Source organism: Homalodisca vitripennis, chromosome 6 (assembly GCF_021130785.1).
Source record: "Homalodisca vitripennis isolate AUS2020 chromosome 6, UT_GWSS_2.1, whole genome shotgun sequence".
Taxonomy (NCBI): Eukaryota; Metazoa; Arthropoda; class Insecta; order Hemiptera; family Cicadellidae; genus Homalodisca; species Homalodisca vitripennis.
The window spans coordinates 29,824,196-29,848,223 of NC_060212.1; the positions used below are offsets into that span (position 1 = coordinate 29,824,196).

A 24,028-nucleotide genomic window follows, 5' to 3' on the forward strand; every position below is an offset into this window, starting at 1 on the left:
GTAGATACTGTAGACTAATGTAGATAATACATCAATGTAGACACTACATCAAGGTAGATACTACCTCAAAGTAGATACTGTAGACTAATGTAGATAATACATCAATGTAGACACTACATCAAGGTAGATACTACCTCAAAGTAGACTCTACATTAATGTAGATAATACATCAATGTAGATACTAGACCAAGGTAGATAGATACTACCTCAAAGTAGATACTGTAGACTAATGTAGATAATACATCAATGTAGATACTAGACCAAGGTAGATACTACCTCAAAGTAGATACTGTAGACTAATGTAGATAATACATCAATGTAGAGACTACATCAAAGGTAGATACTACCTCAAAAACAAAAGTGAATTTGAGTATTTACCCTCTGATCTCAGTCAGGCAGGTATACATATTGTAATTTTTACTCTTTTAAATAAAAAATGTTCTAAATAAGTTGCTGATTTTGACTTTTATTAACAATCACTGATACGTGTCTGATATATGTTGTTATACTATACAGTATCATGTGTTTTTTATATATAAAGCCTTCAATTTCAAAAGCAAAGGCCTCTAAGGAACCTGAAATTAATTTATTGTATTAGTAACATTTATGAAGTTAAAATAAACTACTGCCTATAGAATTTCACAGTTTTTTAGAATCATCGAATACAATTTTTAACAAGTATGCAAATAAAACACACATAACAGTTTTAATAGTGTATTTTTTAAATACATATAGAACTCTGTATACTTAAATACAACGATAATATAAATTTACAAATACACGTTACACTATACTGATAATTAGACCTAGCTAGGAAGTAGAAAATGTGTACAATATAAACAAACATAAACGTATTATTTCCACATAACATAGTGTGTTGTCATGTCCCTCACAGCACATTCACTGACGTCATCACGTTTCGCTAATCCGTTTCTCTTTCTTGTCCTTTCCTTTCTGCTTATTGATGTTGACGTATCCGTACTCGGACGTCTCTGTAAATCAAACATACTATGAAAGTGTTGTTAACATAATAATTATCAGTAACAAAAAAAAGTGGTACAGCCGTAAGTTTCCAAAACAATCTTTTACAAAATGAATATTTGTAAAACATTACAAAAAGAGAAATAGAGCTAGAACAGCTGATATGAAATATCCAGACAATGTTTATGCTACACGTATACATAATCAATATAGCTTTAATTTAACGACACACAATCTACGAATACGAGCTAAACCAATTAAGTACAATATTTTAGATCCAATTCAACGATTTCTGCCCCTGGCGTTTATGGTACTCTGCAAAAATTGTAAATATCCAGATCATCATGCCCAAGGGTATTAAAACATGAAAATGAAACTTTTTATGTTTGTTTACATACTGCCATAAAATACTTTTTATGCTGAACAAAATCAGTGGTGTAACTAAAAAGGAGGATGAGAGGTATAGAACTTTTCCCAAACGCCCTATAAAATTACAATTTTCATCCCACTTGTATGAAATGTTAAGTTAAATCCCACATGGGAAAGTTCAATGCTATTTTGACACAGTCCTATGTAATTTATTTAAAGTAAAATTCACTCATATTTCTTCCAATTTAAATTGGAACACTCGTTTCTAATTATAATGAAATACTATTTTCTTTTTTGGACGACAAACGGAGAATATGACCTCAGTGTGTGGGTGAGCATAAACGTAAAATGAAGATTTTGAGGCAGTGAGAAATTATATTCAGAATTTGATACAGTGCCTTCTTGCGAGGTAAATAATAAAAAGCTTAGTAACTTTAAAACATCAAATGATAAATACAGTAGTTCTAAAATATGACATAAACTTGCTCCTTTAATCGTTAGACAATTTTGTTTTGTCACTCTCAGATTTATGGTAAATCTATAATAAGATAGGGGGTAGGGTACGATAAGCGGATCCGGTTTTTATATCGAAATTAGCATACGATAATACTTAATCATAACCAACGATATAATCAATCGATACTGATTAATTATTTTGAACAAATAACTTAAATAATCTATATCAACAGCTGTAAAGACTTTCAAATAATACACGTAAGGTAATATTTCAATTTTACATATTATAAGTAACATTTGATTATTAAAAATGGCAGTCAATTTTTGAAAACTACACAACATTGTTTTGAAAGATGATAAGACATGTTTTACGTGGCTTCAACATGTTGGACTCGTACCGAAAAATCCATTATATGAAATTTGTGGGAAAGAAACAACTGTAACTGTGAGAGGATCAAATATGGTCGTCTTCAGTTTTCCTAATTTTTCTTATAATAATTTGTTTCATCACTGTAAATATTAAATCCATATTTTAATTTAAAACATATTGAGGACTATAGATACTTTTATATCGATTGATAGTCTAGGATTTGAGATGCGAATATTAGATATCGATGATTACATTCTTCGATATAAAAAACCGGGTCCGCTTATCGTACCCTACCCTAAGATATGTTTTGGATATTTATTGCTTCAATAAGGTACTTAGACATATTACATTAGCTAAGGTGGGAAGGGTTGATTCCATGTGAATGTTGAGTCAAGCTCCTATTCATCTTCCTCTTTGTGGAAGGAGTTAAAACCTGACATTCACTGTTATCAACCCTTCCCACCATAGCTACTTTATGTATAGAAAACTCGGTTATTCCACTGTCTATCACATCGTATTCCACTCAATGAGACAATGAGAATACCTCTTCACCTATATTACACCATATCTTGTGCTCTAGGTGTCTGTGATGTCGAAACGTAACGAGTTCATTTTGAGCTCCTTCGTTGCCAACTGTTTCTTGATCTCTTCAAACGAACATGACTCTAGATATCAGGAGTCAATTGTGTAACAGCGCCAGATCCCAGGCACTAAGAGCACGTTGAATTAGAGCTTAACCCATCATTCAAATTGTACTTAGGTGTGAAATCAAAGTTAAAACTTTCTTAATCAGAATTGGTGTATATAAAGTACATGCGTTTTGATTGATCAATGAAGAAAATAATCAAAATAGGCATAGTAATTAAAAAATATTTTCTGACATGTCCAGAAAGATAATTGTTTATAATAATTTATTGAGTGTATAAAATTCTCTAACTTCTAGAGAATTAAATCAATATTGGAAGTATATGTATAAATTAGAATTGCAGATCAAATTGAACCTTATTGACAATCCATATGACTTCTATCAAGTATTATCATTATAATTATCATTCAAATTTAAAATACACATGCACATGGTGGTAAAAATTGTCATTTCCCTTTAAAATTTATTTTTGAATTGAAGATTGCAGCATAGAACTTTTTAAATACAATTTGAGTTTATTACCAACACGAAGAGTATTTTACAAACACTGGCTATTATACCTTTTCTGTAACATAAACACATATTTTGACTTTTGTACTGTTCTCCATGGACATGTGCAGTACAGAACCTGAATCTGAAAGAGGCCGCTATCCTTCCTCATGGGATACAAACAGGAGCCTTACTCATCCTGAAAATCGTATCACTCAGGAAGCAAGTGCAACGGTCCTTTTTGGAATAAGTGCAATCGGTGTTTCCATAGCTTCTTGTCCTAAACGAACCAAAAACTTATTACGAGTTAGATGCACTTCATTGTTTGAACTTACTCTGGTACTGATCATCGTATAAGCAGAGTAGCCGGTGCAGCTCCAGTCCTTGGTCATGCGGCAGGTACATATCTCCACCATACTGGGTCGGCACGCTCTTGGCATCTATGTGGTTTAGCAGGGACGCTCTGTCCTCGCCGTGGAAGTGTATCTGCACAAACGACATTGATTAGTTTCATTGGCAATGATTAGTGCTCATTACACAATTCAATTATATTAATCATCTTTATTCATCATGTAACAAACTACAAGGTTACTGTATGCAGTAATTGCAATGACAGACACTCTATATCTATGGACATGAAGTTTAATAGTTCTAACTAATTCTGGACAACTTCACCAACCTGGAAGTATGAAAATTTATTTCAAAAATCGAATGCTATCACTGCACAATATACTTCAAGTTTCATTGTAGCTGTCATCATAGACTCGAATTAATATATAACAAACAGAGCTGCTAGAGGCAGACTCTTTTGATTCTAAGATAGTATAAGAATGCAGAAATGCTGTAATGGAACTGGTGAAAAGGAACAGAGTTGTCCTTGGCTAGGCACCGTGTCATGAAAGCATTCCTAGGAATGAAAACTAGATGCCCTGGCCAAGATATACTCCGAATGCCTTATGATAGAGCCAGAGCCACGCTGTGGTGGAGTACGCTTCTCCTACAGTAAAGCTTTAGCAAATGCCTGGGAAAAGAATGTCAGATCCAAAACATTCCACAAGATAGGCAATAAGAAATATTTATCTTCCTTAAACTAAAGGATGGATTAGGTGCCTAAATATAAGCAATAAGGATGTACAACTAGTACTTGGAATACTAGCAGGACTGGCTCTCTTCGCAAAAATCTGATGAAGGTAAGTGTTGAAGCCATAATGATGAATGCAGACTGTGTGGAGAGCTAGAAGAATCAGCAGAGTACTTATAGCTGAACTGTCCTGGTGTTTGCTAAACAATTAAAAGTTCCTATCAGCTTATGCGGGGAGAACAGGAGCCCACAAAAGTAACTGGTGTTTTTAGAAGCCTCAGATTTGAGGGAGAAGTAGAAGTAAGAAAAATATAAAGAACCCTTTAGGACTAAGTTCACGGTCCTAAACTCTTCCCTCAGATAAAATGTAACAAACAGTGTTAAATAGAATGAGTTTTGAATATCGAGAGCCTCAAACAAATCTAACAACAAATATCTTGTTGTGTTTGGATTAACTGTCACAACTAGCTCTTTGGGTTTGCTTGTAAAATTTGGGCTTCATTGTTTTTAATCGGAAAACAAACCATTCTGAGAGTATACGAGTAACTTATGGCCAGTAAAAAAAGATAGCATGTATTCTTCTCTGTATTTAAAAATAAAATATATGGACAAATTCTGTTTATTGTACTCTGCACAAGTTTAATTCCTATTTCTGCAAATACCTTAGTAATGCTACACAAACCAATTACTTTCCTAAATTCAGAATTCGAAAGTTACTCATAGGAATATTGATACATTTTGATTAGGTGGGTGAGAGAGGATTAATTAAAGTATTTTAATTGTGTTAGCAGTTTTTTGCACGAATTGCGAACGGTGAAACGTATTATATTGGACATCCGATAATCAGTTCAGCTATTACCAGCTTGAGTTTTCGCAACCCATGCTTATTTTTCTGTTGTGCTTCTAAGTATTAAGTTTTGTACTATCCAGACATGAATAATGAACAATTGGTCAAAAAGCAAGCCAGGATTGTGTTATGTACGTATTAAACGTAGCATTTTCTCAACAAGTGAGCCAGGAGTGAACCCATTATGAAGATATACCTAACTTAACCTGGTAAAATAATATGTTCTTTACGTTACTTTAGATTAAACGCAACTGAATGAAACGCGGTTGGGGCAGACCAGGCTATTAGCAGTGCGGGTTGTGCTTAAGTCAACATTAAATGTGATGAGTTATAGATTTTGAACCACCATCAGCTCTCAGCGACAGTTTGTGTTTATTAAGCAAACAAACACAAAATATAGGTGTGTGCTTAACACCTACACACCAAGCTACTGAAGCTAAATGTATATGCTTTTATATGTTCTCTAAGAGCATATTTATATTCAATGCGAACATTGCCGTTGATTACTAGTAAATCTAATTCTTACTGAAATAATTACGTACTCTGTTCCTGAGCTTCTCTTGTAAGAATGGCTTGAATATGCTGAACAACATGTTGAATATGTAAGGCTGGTTGACTATATGGATAGCCTTTATTCTGCAAGGTATAAGTTCCTGAAACAATAAATAATACAGGATAAGTACATTGCTATATGTTGTATTTGTATATTTTTTATTAACTAATGTACCTAGTGTGTACAGGGCGATAATTTTAATGTCACCATACTGAATTTTAATATGAAAAACACAACAACGTAGCAGGAAAAGATTTTGAGGAGTCCAGACAACATATTTTTCCATAGTGGACAGAGAGTAAGGTCCTATTTTGTTCCTTAAGAACTCCTTGAACTGTTTCTTTGCTGAGGAAGAATTTTCAGAAGTACACGTCAGTAATACTGAATCGTTTAAATAATAATAATAATTGTTTACTTAAAAAGTAAGTGAAAATTTTGAAAATTTGGGGGGTCCTGACCCCTTGGACCTCCTCGCTGGCTACGTCTTTGAAAACATATAATTACTTGATTTCTAAGGTCAGTTTTATTTAGGGTTTAAGTATGCTTTGTTTTTAAGCTACATTAATATTTTCAACTGTAGGTATCGATGCAATTAGCTGTATTCTATATCGACATTATTGTCTATGTTCGCTTTTCTCTCTCGGGATAGCCTATTTGTTAAGTGGTCCAATATGGTTATACTGAAAGTGTTACTCGGTGTTTGGTTTTTTTAATAACAATATTCATTAGACAACATCCTAATGCTATTAGTTTTACCTTTGTTGATCGTTGTCGTATTATCATTAAATTTAATGTATTGCATTTTAATTGTTAAGGTGGATGTATAAATGTGTGAATTTCCTTCATTCTTAGTCCAAAACAATTCACATTAACATATTTGACTCTGTGTCCGTCCTGAAAATTTCCACCAAAACCGGAAACATTAGCACAAGTTTTAATACTTAGTGTTTGAAAGGATAATAGGATTTCGGAAATTTACCATCGTTATATCTTACAACATGTATATTACAACGTTTCGAGGATTGAAATCCGTCCTCTTTTTCAGGTAGAGTTGATTTTTTATTATAAAAGTTAGAACGTGAAGCAATGGACTGTAACTAAAAAGGTAATGGAGAAAAAAGGGAAAATTGCATGCCAGATACTAATAGACTTTATTCTGCAAGGTATTTCTTCCTGAAACACGTTGCTTTTCTTTAATTACTTTTGATATTGATGGTTTGACTTGCACAGACACCTTTGTGTTCTATTGTGTGAATAAATCATTCTTATTCTTAAAATAATTTCTTTCTCTTTTTTCTTTATTTTATCTCCGTTTTTGTGGCAGTCTATTGCTGCATGTTCTAACTTTTTTGTACTAATTGGTTCCTCGCCTGACGAAAGGTATAGATTTTAATCCTGGAAACTTTGTTTTAATACGTTGTTTAATACGTTGTAATAACGTTGTTTTCGATGGCAAATGTCCGAAATCTTCTCAGACCTTTCATCGGCAAGAACAAACTTAAAGCAAAGAATTTGAGTTTTGATGAGTTTTGATATTAAAGTACTTTTGAACATTGTAATATTTTCAAGTTTTAATTTTTTGGAACGGTTGTATGAATTTTGCTTCACTACAATGGTAATTTTAGGTGTGCTAAATGTTATTGAGGTGTCCATGTAGTGCTGCACGTACTTAGAAGACACGTCTTCTTACCTAACGTTAGCAAATACTAACACTCAAGTGCTACTAAATCTGTCTGTCTTCAGGATAGAGTAGACTCCGCTTACCTGTACCCACTCCACTATCATGCTGGCAAACCCAGGGGAGAACTGCCAGACGTGGTGCATGGACAGGCCCCGGAGGTCTATCAGTACGATGGACCCGGAGATCTGTGTGCGAGGCTCCAGGATAGCGGCCTCCAGGACCAGCAGGACTCCTCGGAGCAGCTCCGTCAGCGACACCTCCTTCGGTTTCCATTTGTCTGGCAACAGAGAGATTTCACTCAGCCACGTACACAGGATGGCAATATTGCAGAGCAGACAAGCAAGGGTACCCCGAAAGTGAACCCTTTTCAATTGCAAAATATAAATAGTCCACAAATCATCACACGTGCAGTCCCTGCTGCCCTGATAGTCAGCATGGTCCATCTAATTTCACAAATCCCATAGTTTTCCCATAGAAAATAACAACGTGCTTGAGGCTGCCTGATAGGATGCGAATTGACACACCTACATTTCAAGTGCCATTTTGGATCTATGTGAATGCAGGTTGATATAATAAATAGTTATTAAAATGATAATCGATGATTGCAATGTAATTACCTTGTAAATGTAATAAAAAGCGTTTTCACACAAGAAATATTTACTTTTACGAAAGCAGGCATTAAAAAAATACGGAACTTTAAAAGTGAAATTTTAACGATTGCAAAAAAAGATAATAACGAAGGAATAAATTCGGAAGTTTATGTGAGACACGCTTATCAGTGATTTTTACATTAATATTATTATTATTTTGGGTTTTTATGGATAAGATCAGAATGATAGGGTGGTACAATCGGTTATGGGTTTAAATAATATGAGATAATAATATGAAAATATGTTTTATGTTATGTACATTCATAGCTCGTTTAGACAAGTTCCGTGAAAATAGAAAAAAGTAACTTTTCAAGTATGCGTTTAGGGATTTATACAATTTTTTTAATCAGAACCAAATAAAAATGGATGAAGATACGAATGTGAAACCTTTACAGTATGTATATGAGCTTCAAGGAGAAACTTGTTTATTATTTATTGGTAGCTTCAGGAGGTTATATTGATTAATTATATATAATTTAATAAATAACGTTTTTTTTAATAATATTTTCTTAAAGAAATTAAAATTTTGAAATAAAAAACACGTCACTCTCTGAAGGTATAACTCATGTACATACTAAAAAAATTTTACATTTTTATCTTCACCAATTTTTATTTGGTCCATCTTACAAATATTACACGAATTTCCTCCTTTAAATGCTTGAAATTTCACGTGCAGTTATCATAAAAAGACTTTCTGCATTTAGGGAACTTATATTAAAGACCTTTGAATGGAAATTTTAAAAAATTCAAACCCTAAATAGATTGCATTACCTTAAATAATTTTGATGTATTTATATAGTGTTTCGTTTGGTCCGGTATGGTTGTGAAAATATGGGTTTCAAGGAAACCATCCTTATATTATTAGTCCTTTCATTGTCATATCAAAATTCTCTCTGCCTAAAGGTTGTTATAGCAGAATACTATTATACCAGATGTGGCAAAAAAAGCAATACAACACATTACTAGGTATTCTCAGTAATGTTTCGTGTCGAAGCTTGATTATCGATAGTAAAATATGCTAATCCATGTTTGCATTTCCGTTGGAACAAAATCTCCAACAGCACTATCAATACTTAGTATAGAAGTTAAACTAAATTAGCAGAACTATCATAATTGACCGTGAAAACGTAAACGCTCTTCCATTATTCGGAAAACTACTCAACACCTAAGAAGAATGACTTGCGGAGTTAGACGTGCCTCAGTCGACAAGAAGAGATAGTCGAGTCACGCAACAAAGACAGTGCCATCCCTCATAACTTCTCATGCCGGAAAATAATGAGCGACAGGAACTTTACTTTCCCTTGTGACATTTGTGGCATTCTGGCTCAGATTACAGGTCTTGTACAACAGCCTAAATTGCCACATCAATCTCCAGCAATTTTGACTGACCAAAAACGCATCTGCCACACGGGTCAGCCGACGTTGGCTTTCAGACAGAAAGGTCGTGGTGATCACAACGGGGAAAGAAAGGAGCACTTTGTTGTCCATCAGTGTCTGGCTGCAGGTTCGGCTGGCCGGGAAGGATCCGGGTCCACAGACTGACGTGCCATTCCGGCAGTTCTCCACCCAGTCTTCAAGAAATGCTCAGTTTGGAAGGTCGCGAGGAAATTGCATCCATCTTGTACCACTACCTGATAGCGTTTTAGAGAGGACATCAACTTTTGGAAATAACACTACGACTGCTAATTTGGTACCTATGTAAGAGAAAAGCTCATGATTTATTTACAAGTAGCAGTCACTTGATCCAACTCTGTGGAAATTCCTTTCAGGATGCAACCAAATGTGAAATTCCTGGAATTTTATACGTCTGCAATTTCGATATTTATTTCTTTCTTTTCCTTTTTATAAGAAAAGGAGAGGTCGATCCCTTTTTAAGCCTTATTCTATCCGTCCTCATGTGCCACTGGCCTGTGTGAGGATCTTATCAAACAGAATAGAGGGGAATGTATAAAGTACAATGTCAATGGTAATGCATAATAAACATTGCTATGATCATAGACAGGATTTAAAACTCCACGATCTCCAACCCAAATCCAAAGTCTGACGTTAGACAGAACAATATTACCATTGGTTCTTCCAACATATGCATATTATGACATTTGACCATATTGCCATATCGTAGGTTATTAACAAATGGTCTGAACATGCTTAAGTCGTATTTTTGAACCATTTTGTTATGTTGTTTATTAGTTTATAAATAGGGGCTACCTCAATATGTATCAAAGAGGGCTTCTTAGCCTTAACTTCGCGTGGCAAAATTAGGAATCCTTACACTTTTTACCGAATGGGAGATATTAGGGATCTAATCCCCAGAAACTATCTGCCGTATGAATATTTTTCTTAGTTAAATGCAACTAAAATAATTAAAAATTCTTAAGATTATGATTTTTTATTCGTAATAGTATATAAACCAACGCTATTGACATACAGAATTCCCTTTCCGAAATAAATTCTTAAGTACCCCTCAGCATCCTTACCTCCCGCCTCGATCATGAGGATGCGACTGCCGTGCTGATCTCTGTTTGGCAGAACCGTCAGCAAGCACTGCTCGAACACGTTCTTGTCTCTGCTGGGCAACAGGTTCATGAAGTACTTGGCATGTTTTGGTCTGAACTTGTACATCTTCTTGATCTGGGAACAAAAATTAGAAAAAGTATGTTAAGTAATGTCTGTTTTACCAGGTAAAGTAATGGCTAGAAGCCCTCTCTAACACAACCAGGGGACCAACGCCTTAAAGGTGACTTCTGAACGACCACCAATGGCCGGGCAGGCATGCTGCTTGCAAGGACAGGATCGCTCAGCGGTCACTATGCAAGGAGCAGCCACGCTCGACGTTGCTAGATTCGGTTATAGCGTCATAGGTGAAATTTCACACCAGGCTGCATACAGTATAATAGAAAAGAAGACACAGAGAATTCGCACTATCACTGTTCACAGCGCAATCTGATGGACAACCATAGTACTACCATTAACGAAACCCAACGAATTATGTTTAATTGGTTCTAATGGTTTTAAACGTAGTACAATGTCTACTTTGAATTGTCTTTTTAGTAACTATCACAATATTCATAACTAAAATAAAACATGAAAGCTAACATACAGTGAGGTGAGTAAAGAAACGTACAACAAACGAATAGGCTACATTTTAGATACTTAAAGAAATAGATAGATAAATAAATTAGGATTTTTCTCTGCAGCGCTATTTGGTTATAGCCACTAGCTTTAAAACAACATTGAAATTAAAAACTATTAAACTAATTGTTGCTTCTATTACTTTGTGTAGCATTCTTTTTTTACTCATCTCACGTGAATTTTACGTACTATTTCGCTTTGCAGTGGTTTTGATTATTCAGTGTTCATGACCTACTAATGATTGGAGCTGCAGCATTGTAATTTTACTTGGGGTCATAGTAAACTTAAATTAGTAACATGAATAAAAAAGTTTTCTGATCTTAACATATGGCTATTTCAACAATTTTTAGTCCAATTTCACGTACAATCAATGGCATAACGCTAACGCTTTCGAGACAATATATTTAAAGTGTGTGTATAGGCCTACATTTATGGATGGAAATCTGTATGTATGTTTTTATAAATCATTATAAGTACATTTGTTCTTCCTGTTATAAAAAATATTAAAAACGAAAACATCATTTAGAACAATTTACTTTTAAGATTGTACACAACATTTTTATAGAAATAGACTTAGCCATACAAATTTTAAGAAAAACGCAATTTTTTAATCTATGTTAAGTTTAGCGCTTATGAAACGTTGTATTAATCATGTTGTAGGTTCTTTTCTGGGGTCACCTCAAGTGAGGGTTTCACAAGAATCGACGAAAGAATACCAGAGATGATTTTATCTCCGCGCAATTCTTAGAGAAGAGAAAACTAATGCTCCAGCGATTTATCTAATGCAATACCCGTGTACAAACTCATACCTAATTAAAATCTAGAGGGTGTGAAAAAGATTTGAACCACTTCGCTTTTAAAAGCTATCATCTACCGGTACAACGGTTAAACAAGGTTTCAATTTCAAAATCATCACTCGCGGAAAGTACTTAATCTGAAACGTAGTAATGATCTAATTACACAAAAATTATCTACGGTGCGGTGAGTGGTTTTCTACAAATTAAACCGACATAAACCTCCTCGGGGAGTGAATGAACTAATAGCTGAGGAGGTAATGCTATATAATTAACTGGTAGAGAAGCCAGAACCAAGGTATAATGACGGAGTTTAGCAGCGATTGTAAGGTTAAAGCGATACGACCCGGAGTGGTGTGAGACGAGCGAGCTCTGTACCATGTAACCATAGATATTACTAGAGTATGCAGGGGCGTATATATGGGAGGAGCCCCGGGGTAGCAGGAGCCCCCCAAATAATAAAAAAATACAATTAACTAACACTACCTATAAATATAGCTATATAAATATAAATGTAACCATAGACATTACTAGAGTATGTAGGGGAGGAGCCCGGGGTAGCAGGAGCCCCCCTCAAAAAAATCTGTAATTCTACCTATAAATATAGCATGAAAACATATTCCATAATGACCTAGTTTTAAGGACTAAATAAAAAAAATATTAGGAACAATAATTTTGAATATATTATTGTCACTCAATCCTTAGGCAGAATTATATTCCCTTACTTCTTTTGAAATAGTTGGATACCTCAAATAATAGAGAGAAAATTTGCATTATATGAGAACACCGCCTGGGTTTTCTTGAAATTGATAGACGAATATCCGCTAAGGAAGAAATTGATAGTCACTCACACCGGTTTGTGTGCAAGTCGAAATGGGTGGTTATCAAAAAGGCAAAGTTTAAAGATAACATTTTTCTTACCTTGACACGCTTAAAATCAGCTGTCAGACACGTGAATAACTGTTAATCAGCGTCAGCTAATTAGATACTGACCAGATATACTGATGGCGAGAGAAAAGAAGAGACCTGGCCCGTACCGGCGCACAGCTGTGTACTAGTGTGTTGCGGCGCGGTAATTTCAGGCGCTTCGCCCTACAGCCAACCCTGCGAATTGATTATCATAGCAATGGAACAGTGAAACAATAATGGAATTACGAAACAAGGCGCGGCAACATACTAGTAGTAGCGCCTGCAAATTTCAGATAGGCCAGAATCCAGGTCTCTTCTTTTCTCTCGCGGTCAGTATTAGTGAATTTAAGTCTCTGTAACTAGTTGCATGACGGTTATATAACCGAATAAATGAATTAATGAAGTTTGTTTCTCTTAATTAATAAAAAACATGACAATACATATACATATACGTTTAAGAAATGAAACTGGCCACTTTAACACGTTGTGTGACCAGTGTTGTAAAAAATATAAACATTACAAATAATGTAATCATTACAATCTAGCATTATTTGAAAGTCTTTGTACCCGCCTGCTGTAACATCTGATGGTAAATAATTCTGTTGAAAAAGTATAATACATAATTTAAAGTATATAAAACATAATTGTGTAAAAATGTAAAGAGTATATGCATACTAAAAAAATATAAACTGCTATACTAAGAAGCTTGTGAGGTAGCCTATGTCCTGTTGACAATAAAGCCAAGTGATTGCCATCCTGCAAACATATTTTTCATTTGTTGAATGTTTATTGTGAATCGGAAGTTGATTAAAAAATTTAGGACCCAAGTTCACAAAAGAATGAAATAGTTTAGATTTTTAAGAATTATATGCAAGGAAAAGTTTTGAGTAGTTCTTAACTTAGCTATTAATGTTTTGTAAGTACCCTCCCCCAGTATGACAAAGCATACTGTAATCTTGAATTAATCAAATAAAAATAAAGCAATTACTATTCTGAAACCTTTTGATACTCTCTCTTTTTAGACATCCACGAAAACTAGCTAGGCCGATGATCGATTATTTAGTTCTAGGAAAATTTTATCTGTAGATTTCTGGCTATTTAGTGCAAACTGGCTATCGGGTACAGGACTCTAAACAATTCCTCACAAAAATCTAAAATCCACTAAGTACAGTACACAAGTAATCGATACAAATGGAAATTTGAATTTAAAACATTTATTTTCAAGTACCAAGGTTCTGTTTCAAAAAATGTACGCGGGAAAGGCAGCCACTACGCTGAATGCCGTATCTAAATGCATCACGCGACTTATAACGACCTTTCCAGTTCACCTTTCCCCTTCTCCGGGATGACGAGGAGATGACGCAACCGGTCGTGTGCATCTCTGCATATATGAGGATCAGCAGGACCCGCTTGACCCGGAGATGAACACAAACTATCGCTGATGTGGCGAGAGGATTGCTGTTTAAGAGAAAGTCTGTAAACACGGCGGTCCATACTGTACACTTATCGATGGAGAAGAGCTGTGAGGGAGAGTTTCTGCAAGTAATCGACAGTTGGATTGTAGTTGAGGATGATTCAAATTTAATTGACTTAAAAGCAAGAATGACCTTGCATCCCGAGGTGTTCCATGTCAAGATTCATAGCCCCGTACTTTAACATATGCTTATCGTGACGATAAAGAAGAGCTGTAAGGAAGAATTTGTGCAAGTAATCGACAGTTGGATTGTTGCTGAGGATGATTCAAATTTAACAGACTTAAAAGCACGGATGGCCTTACATCCCGAGGTGTTCCAATTTAGAATTCATATCCCCGTACTTTAATATACGCTTACCGCGTCGATGAAGAAAGGCTTTGAGGAACAATTTGTGCAAGTAATCGACAGTTGGATTGTTGCTGAGGATGATTCAAATTTAACTGACTTAAAAGCACGGATGGCCTTGCATCCCTTAGAGTTCCACGTCAGAATTCATACCCCCGTACTTTAACACACGCTTACCGCGTAGATTAAGAAAGGCTATGAGGAACAATTTGTGTAAGTAATCGACAGTTGGATTGCAGTTGAAATGGTTCAAATTTAACTGACTTAAAAGCACGGATGGCCTTGCATCCCTTAGAGTTCCACGTCAGAATTCATACCCCCGTACTTTAACACACGCTTACCGCGTAGATTAAGAAAGGCTATGAGGAACAATTTGTGTAAGTAATCGACAGTTGGATTGCAGTTGAAATGGTTCACATTTAACTGACTTAAAAGCACTGATGGTCTTGCATCCCATGGACGTCAGAATTCATACACCTGTACTTTAATATACGCTTACTGAGATGATGGAGAAAAGCTATGCCGCGGATGTAGACTAAAGTGGAGGAATGAATTGCAGCTGAACAAGATTCCAACTTCATGACATCAACAACATGGAGGGCTTTGTTTCTCTTGGCGTCCTAGGTCAGAATTTACGTTGATGTTAATTTCTCTCTAACAAATATATGTACTACGAGAAGATTACGATATTCAAATTATCAGTGTCGAGCAGATTCACACGGCAGATGTAGCTTTGTACGGTCCTGATTCAGAAGCAGCTTTTCTTGGAGCTGATGATGATTGATATCACTCGCAAAGTAGAAGAGATGAAAAGCGATTGTTCGCAGGGCCAGCAAATTACACAGTGATCACCGAACCGTTGATTCTGGAAGCTGAGTGGTTTGCATCTCACCTTCTCACTCCTGGGAAGGGGGCTCGAATTTTCGGTTTGGACTCGACATTTTTGGACGCTAACATATAGTTATATTTGGAGGTGAGTTTCGAACCACCCTAAAAATAAATATATAAAAGTACAAATTGCAGACTAACATGCATGCAATGATAAGTAGAACAAATTATTATTCTATGTATAATCCTTCTACACAATAGTCTCATTTTCTTATTCTATGACTGAAATGCGCTCACGAATAAAAGACTTTATTTATCTCGTTTCTGGTTTGGTGTCAACTTTAACCCTTCTTGAAAAGTATTTTCTTCAGGAATCTTTATGACGGCTTTAAAACCCATCACTGGTGAATATTTCTAAACCATAAATCTTATTTTACACCTATTTTACTCTTGTATTTATAATAATTTGTGCATTGCTCTAGTACGTATAGAATACAAAATTCCATATAAATATTCTTTTTCCACGCAATATTTTCCAATGGAAAACAGTTATTTTTGTTTTTAGTGCAAATATTTGTGTCTTTTCAAATAAAACATTGGTTATGGAATGTACTTAAGATACACGTCCTTTTTATTTAGAACCATTTTGAGAGTGATGATTTTTTTTATTGAATACTTCTTTTATTTTCTATCAATTGCTTTAGAGAATTTTCAAACTGCGTCCATCTAAAAATTTCAGTATGAAATTTAAACAAATCTTATTTTATACAAACGATACTTATTTTTGGATTTCTATTAAAGTTGATAAATAAATAACAAATTTTACTTAAAAAACACTTTTTATATTTGAACATTTTCAAAATTGTATGATGGGATTGGTTTTATAACTCAAGATATCTTTACTCACTATTCCACAATAACTGTTCCATAAATCATTTACAAAACAGCTAAAACTTATAACACATTATTAAACACGGAGATAAAATCGTGATGGCTCTGAAGAGAGAAATCGCCTGCACGATTCTTTGTAATATCATTACTGATGGTAATCTCATAAACGATGATTTGGAGCTTTTAGTTCCGGCATTTAATCATTTTTAACGTTAATCATTACTTCTCATTACTTCTTAGAAGTGTCCGGGCAGTTCCAAATAGGACGAGACCAAATAATAAAAAGCGCGCACATTGGCGTAACTAAAGAGGGCGATGAGGGGGACAGAATCTCCCCCCAAAATCTCTAAAAATATTAAAAATACTTATTACACCAATCTAACTTGTTTGAAACACATACATCAATTACACGTGTTTTTAATATGCCTATCCAATTTATTTAAATTTAGAATTTAGATTTGTTCTATACCAACTAAAGTGATGTACCTACTCTTCTTTTTGATTCGCCCTCCCCCAAAGCTAAGTGGTAGTTATGTATAGCCTATTAAATAGAGTCCATTTTACATATTTATTACCATCCTGTGTATATAGCGGTTAATTTTATAGCATTTATTACTGTCAGTATAGTCTTAACACTGTAGCTTTTTAATTATGGTATTGCTAATAAAAATATTGCTTTGAAAAATATGTAGAGAATTAAAAAATTTATAGTAAAGTTAACTATTATTATTATTATTTAATTTTATACGGGTTTCATTAAATATCGTGAGTTTACACTGGAAGTGACAAATAATTGTGCAAATTTGAGCCTTGTATCTTTTTATGATAGCGTTCAAAGGAAGGTACAAGAAATATTTTCATTAATTATGAAGTCAACGTACAATGTTATCGGTGCGATTCCATAATAAAAAGATTAACAAGCTTATCATAATAAGATATCGTGAATGAAAGACTGATAAAACATGTTGCTACATATTTGAATAGACAGATTAAAGATAAAAAATATAAAAAAAACTGTCTTATTTTACCAAGCGAATTTAGGGATATGAAGTCCTCTCTAACACATCTTAGGGGGACCAACGGCTTCTAGGTCATTTCCGAACGACCACCAATGGTTGGGCAGGCGGGTGCTTGCAAGGACAGTATAGCTCAGTGGTCACCCATCCAAGCAGCATTCACGCTTGACGTCCTTGATTTGGTTATCTCGCGGTGACCTCCGTATCCGCTATACTGCGCCATTGGTTGGAAGAACTATCTGAGACCAATAAAGGACACAATATCTTTGTGACGTCTGGAGTATTAAAGTCGATGTAGTTCTGGCACAGTCTACATTGGGGAAACAAAACATTTCACATCTACTCGAGCCATTATTATTCTTGAATCATAAGGGAACCTTAATAATATCAAAGTTAAACGCACACGATGTTTCCGGTCAGCGTGGGAGGCTTTACACTAATTTCTACAGCGGTCAGGTTTGAACTCTTCGGGCATCATGTTCTTGTAAGAAAAAACGCAGGACACTACTATGATCTGTCAAAAGGTGCTAGTCTGTGATGTACAGGGAGGAAATAATATAATGAAAGAAGGCAAAATCGAATTATAAAAAAACCTGAAAGCTTTTAGATAAAGAACGTTTTAGTTTCATAAAATAAAACTTTCATTGATCTTGTTGTGGTCGTTGATTGGTTAAACTTCGCCCACTCACGATATAGCTGGCCTTATCTTAATAGTAGATTTGTATTATTGGTTGTTTCCGTTTAAGATCCGGCTTGAAACGACCTTTATTTTATTTCAAAAGAACAAATACTTCTGTTTTTTAACGGAAATGTGGAAGATCTTCTAAATTAAATAAGTGATTTGAACGAGTCCAAGCGAACTTTTAAAATATTTAGGTGGTGTATGTATTTAAGTATGAGTTTTTTTTCAAACATTCAACAAAAACAATAATAGGTACCTATATTTAAAACAAAATACACTTTGGACACATACTAAACGTATCCAATGATTCTCCGACGTAGAAGTTTTTGAGGATTTATCATTATTCTCTCAAAGTTATATGAAGATGACCAATAGTACATTCGGCTGTACATCTGTTGACTGAAGGCGGCTCTTCACCCCAAGGCATAAATTTTTCCAGATTTGCATTTTGTTAACAATTTTTCAACGATATGAGTTTGGAAAACTTAAATGACAGCCATGACAGTTATAAATAACTTTTACTTACTGGGAACGCTGTGGTAAATGCCAAACTTTACATTTCATTAAATATATAAACCATGAATCCTGTCTAACGATTGTTTAATTGTTTGATCGCGCAATTGCGTAACTAAAATAGTTAGGAAAGTAGGTTATTTTGTAATCACGGTGCAGCCTGCAATAATAAAAAAAACGAGTACACTAACAATGGCACAACGCAATCAACACCAGTGTAGATTGTTTAGTATCTGTGATATACTAGAAATCGCATCCAGTGTCGCTGCTGTGGTTGTCCATGAGAACAGAGCCTGTACTAGTGAAACAAGTAAGACTAGTTTTTCAGTAGTAAACTACGTTATAATTAGCCATGTGTTGCAGTGTAAAAATTACGACCCGTCTTCTTCAATGCTGGAAGATTATCTTTTTAAATATACACTGAAAAATTCTATTTAACACTGCGTAACGCGCCATTCAGATATTCTCCTTTTCTAATTAATTTGTTGTACTGTCAGAACACGATTTTATTTTTGGGTGCGTCTCTAGATGAACTGTCTTCATCGTCTCCCGCGTATTTCAGTTACAGTTTTATAGATCAACCGCTCGCAAAGAAACCTGCGCAGAAGCAAATATTTCAGCAGCCACACACAAGAGGGGCCCCCTCCAGTGGTAGGGGAGTAGGACAAGCATCTCGTCGTCTCCGTTTTATCAGCTGTGTGGGTCGTGTCTCGCTTGCGCCATTTTTGTTTACACTGCTACTTACCTATTCTATAAGTATATTGTATTTTTGTGTGTAAGCCCATACAAGCGTAAAATATTAATTCCAGTATCCAGGAAGCTTGCATTTCGTAAACTTAGCCTGTGGCAGTGGCCAGGGTCAGGAGATAGAGCAAGCGGGCGAGTGCCGAGCAGTGATGGGAATTCTGGGAGAGGGCGGCATCACAGCGGCGGAGGGGTATTTACCCCACCCTGCGTGAACTTAAAATCGCCCAGTGTCTTTTTGTGAGTTGTTTAGTATACTTGACCTTGAACATTTGGAGTCAAAATATGGAAGTCCAGTTGTCGTTTAGCGGGGTTTCCCCGTCCATATTCTTTATTATGTAAAATTTGTGTTTTTGAACTTTTATGTTGTTTTGACTGGTTTCATGCGGCTTTCTGTTTTCAGATCATCGTTAAATTGAATAGAGAAGACACTCAGAAATTGAATGATAGGAAATTAGAGAACGAGAGTGCAGAGCAGATTTAGATGTTGGGAAATATGAAATATGTGATGAAATCTCCATAAGTCATAATGGAGAATGACATGGTTAATTCAGTTGTAACATTCAATAATTTTTCTTACCTTGATGCCTGTATAATAATGTATAAACCATAATGTAATAGCAAAGCTATTTATGTTACGATTCACTAAATCTTAAAGTTTAATAATACTGAAAGTGAGGAGACCACCGCCTTGATTATGCGATTATCTTTATGAATGTCACGGACTGTTAAACAATTACGTCATAGTTAACTATTACTCCAACCGTGAAAACGTATTTTCTATTACAGTATGTCCCCACATTTTCCTATCTATTTTTTACTCTTACTCCAAACACTTTCTACAGATTTATGACGCATTTAAACTGTCGTTATGACCCATTTATAGGACTCTGGTATTGTTTAAAGGTATGAAATAAGGTACAATTGTTATCTCTACTTTATTTCAATGTTTATTGCCAAGCGCTCCCCCATTTTCGCTGTTAATTTTGGAGTTGTTCTTTCTGAGAAGTTCATTAGCAGTTGACATCATACAACTGAATTATTCATAATATTTTCATAAAAGAAAATACTTCATGTCCCATTGTTTCAGATGATACGAAGCTGTGCCGAAAGATGTCAACATTGAATTTCATGTTAGTGTCCCACATTCGCCTATGCTAGTGTTATTGTGATTTTCATACTTGTTTGCAGATAAATCGTACTCACCAAGAACCTTTCATACGAAAATTGATTTTGACATATACATAAAACACTCGATAATATTTTGGGAATTTTTTGTTTGTATCAAGAGAAACAGAAAATGTAATGCAAAAGTGGTTCACAAATGCTTAGTTTACGGTATGTATGTGTTTTTAGATTTAATTTTCTGTTTCAGAGACCAGAAACAAATTTTTTTTAAACTGAAATTTGGTTCAGTTATTATTCTTGCAGTCTCAAATCAAGAAAAATTAATGTTACACTACATATCACGTTTCAAGATGGCGGACGGTTGAACTTTTCAAAGATTAATACAGTAATAACTAATAACTTTATGAAAGTGTTTAAAGAATAACAAAAGTTGCTAAATTTAAATACAAACATTTTGACATCCAAATCATACACATTGGTCAGTAAATATTGCAGGTATAACATTTTAACCGTTGTGATGCCTGGTTATAATAATGCTGTAACATTTTAAAGCATATATCTAAATAATTTTATTTCTTGACTGATTATTTGTTTGTTTTAATAATTATCAAAGGTTTTGTAACTAAACGTATCAACTGGTATTATTTTTTATCAGTTTTCATTATCTTATTAGTTTTTACTGTATTAATCTTTAAAATGTTCATTCGTCCGCCATCCTGAACGTGATATGATCATGTATAAATCCATATTCTTATAAATTTTGTATTTCTTTAATGTGATGCTCTTCAATTATTTTCTCTTCAACGGTGATATAACTGTAAAATAGGTGCAATTATTAAATATGATTTTTTTTCGTTCTCTTACATACTTATTTTTATTATTATTAGTTGGTATGCGCTACAGAAGCCGAAAAATAAAATGTTAATTTATTATGGAAGACTACTAATTTAAGTTGTAATTATGTTATAATTAAATTACCAAAAGAACCACCGAATACTAGCAAATGGTGGCTATTTGATTTTTCCAAGTTGTCATCTTATTATTTAATATAAATGAAAAAGATGGAAATAAATATATTCTATTCTATGTAAAATTAATTTTACACTGCAAGTATATATAGTAAGAAACGTGAGTTATATGTTAACTAGTGTCTGAAATAAAAATACAGTCTAAAAACAGATATTAACGGTAAACTAACAAATTTCTGACCAATTTTTGTTTTACATTTTTGTTTGTCTTAGCACGAGGAATAATTCCCAACATATTACCGGAGAGTTTGCAAAAAAAGCACAGAGCACAAAAAGGTCAGATTTATAACTCACCCGCTCAAAAGCGCTTTCAGGATAAAACTTGCAGGGTCTCAAGTAGGAGAGTAGAAACTGCTCATTGTCTAGAGGTACCACCAATCCTGGTTCGCCTGCAAGAATGGACAATATTTTAAGGTCGTTATTTTGCTATACATTGAAAAGTTTTTATATGGCATTTACTAAATATATCACATTATTATATTCTACTAATTTAATGGAACGATTGGTGTAAAAAGTGAGTGTGAGTGCCCTGTATAGTAACTTCGAAAAAAAAACTGTTTCTTTTTGGGAAGAGTAAAACATTCATGAGAACCAATCAGGTACAAACTGTGTATCAATTGGTTGATATCCCCTAATTAATAAATAAGGAAATCCCCTCCAGGTTTCCTGGTTACCTCCAGAAATCTCATGAATGTGAAGGAAAAACAGCAGAAATGAAAAAGATCTAACTGATTCCACTTTTATCGATTACTGCAGCGTGCACCATCTTGAAAAGGCTGTTATAATTAATTGTGATTCCTTCAAAGCAACGGAAGAACGAGTGCCTTATTGGGTTAGACTCTTTCTCCAGTTTTTTTTCTCCTCCTTTCGGTTTTACTTTTACCAAACAAGTGTCTTTACCAGTTCAGTTTTCCATGAAAAGGTTTAATCTTTTCCCGTTTGTCTTGAAGATGCCATCCTTTTTAGACTTTACTCCTTATCAATCCCACACCATATATTAATAATCATCTACCCATGGGAGTATGAGCGTTTCAAATAACTAAAAAAACAACGCAACATAGTAAAACAGTGACACGTTGTTATCCTTCTTAGCATTTTTCATCCAAAAAGTCTCCGAATTATCCAATATTTGGCTGAAGTTCAACAATTCTTTCACCAACCTTTTTAAAAAATTCTTAGTAAAGAACGAAATGAGTCATAACAGATATAAAGAAACTGGCTTTATGATGGTATTATGTTGAGTATCAATGGAAGAAGCGTGATTTCTTGCAAGATATTTGATCTAGTTAGCTACGTTACACCAATACAGCGAGTAAATGGGTCACTGTGACACATGCGGGTCGGGCATGGTAATAGTTAATACTTGATTAATGACCATCACAAAGAACATAAATCTGTCAAGGCTGGAGGCTAAGAAGGCGGTAATTTACAGTGCAGTAACTGATTTTAAATTATGAGTAAAGAAGGATGAATGTTGCAGTCCGAACTTTTGCTTAGCATCAGGAGCGTAGCCAGAAACAAAATTTGGGGGGACTCCTGACAACTGACATTTTTCCGTAGGGGACAGAGAGTAAGGCCTCATTTTGTTCCTTAAAAACGTTCTTGGCCCGTTTCTTTGTTGAGAATGATCTTTCAGCAGTAGATGTGTCGATAGCCGAGCGGGCTTAGACGTTGGACTTTGAGTTTGAGTTAGAGATAGCGCAGGTTTGAATCCTGTCTGTGACCGTTGCACTTTTTATCAGTAAAATCGACCTTGTACTGTATTGACTCTCCCCTTTATTCTGTAGATAAGATCCTCGCACAGGCCAGTGGCCGATGAGAACGGCCAGAATTAGGATTAAAAAGGGATCGGCTTCTCCTTATAAAAAGTAATGCTGAATTACTTATATAATGATAATCATTAACTAAAAAGGAATTGACAAAACTGAAAATTTGGATGGGGGGTCCGGTACCCCTGGACCCCCTCGCTGACTACATCCTTGCTTAGCACTGTAGGTAACAAAATAGAAACGAATACTGCCAAATGATTATAAAATTTATCAAACTGCAGACTAAAACGTTTAATTTATAAAGGGAAGAAGAAATATATAAGGGTTTGTCTTATCATATAGTTTTGAATAGAATACAATACTCTTACCAGTTACTAATTTCTTCCAAAATGCTTAACAACACACAAAACATAATTACATACTTAACATACTTAATTAGTATACTCGTAAGTACGCATTTAAAGACCAGTATTGAACAGAAGTATGAATTTAATGGTTAATGTAAAGGATCATTACCAACTAGATTGCTCTTATACGTGTAATTTTATATTAGTCAGAGTCAACCAAGCAAACCGAAAACCTTCAATATCACCTTATCGTCGAGATCATGGGAATTCCAGTCATGGATGAATCCAATTTACAATGCAGAAT

The 24,028-nt window shown here is 34.7% G+C and overlaps 1 protein-coding gene across 1 annotated transcript in view; it reads right to left on the bottom strand.

Annotated features, from left to right (window-relative positions):
* Positions 1 to 700: 700 nt before the first annotated feature.
* Positions 701 to 24,028, bottom strand: part of LOC124364167 (alpha-tocopherol transfer protein-like) — a 71,150-nt gene continuing 47,822 nt past the window's right edge. Inside the window, exons 2-7 of the mRNA XM_046819443.1 lie at positions 21,903 to 21,997; positions 10,601 to 10,754; positions 7,557 to 7,750; positions 5,782 to 5,892; positions 3,647 to 3,797; positions 701 to 992 (exon numbers count right to left, since the gene is read on the bottom strand). Of these exons, the coding sequence (XP_046675399.1) occupies positions 913 to 992; positions 3,647 to 3,797; positions 5,782 to 5,892; positions 7,557 to 7,750; positions 10,601 to 10,754; positions 21,903 to 21,997 (785 nt within the window). The 3' untranslated portion in view covers positions 701 to 912. The remainder of the gene's footprint in view (positions 993 to 3,646; positions 3,798 to 5,781; positions 5,893 to 7,556; positions 7,751 to 10,600; positions 10,755 to 21,902; positions 21,998 to 24,028) is intronic.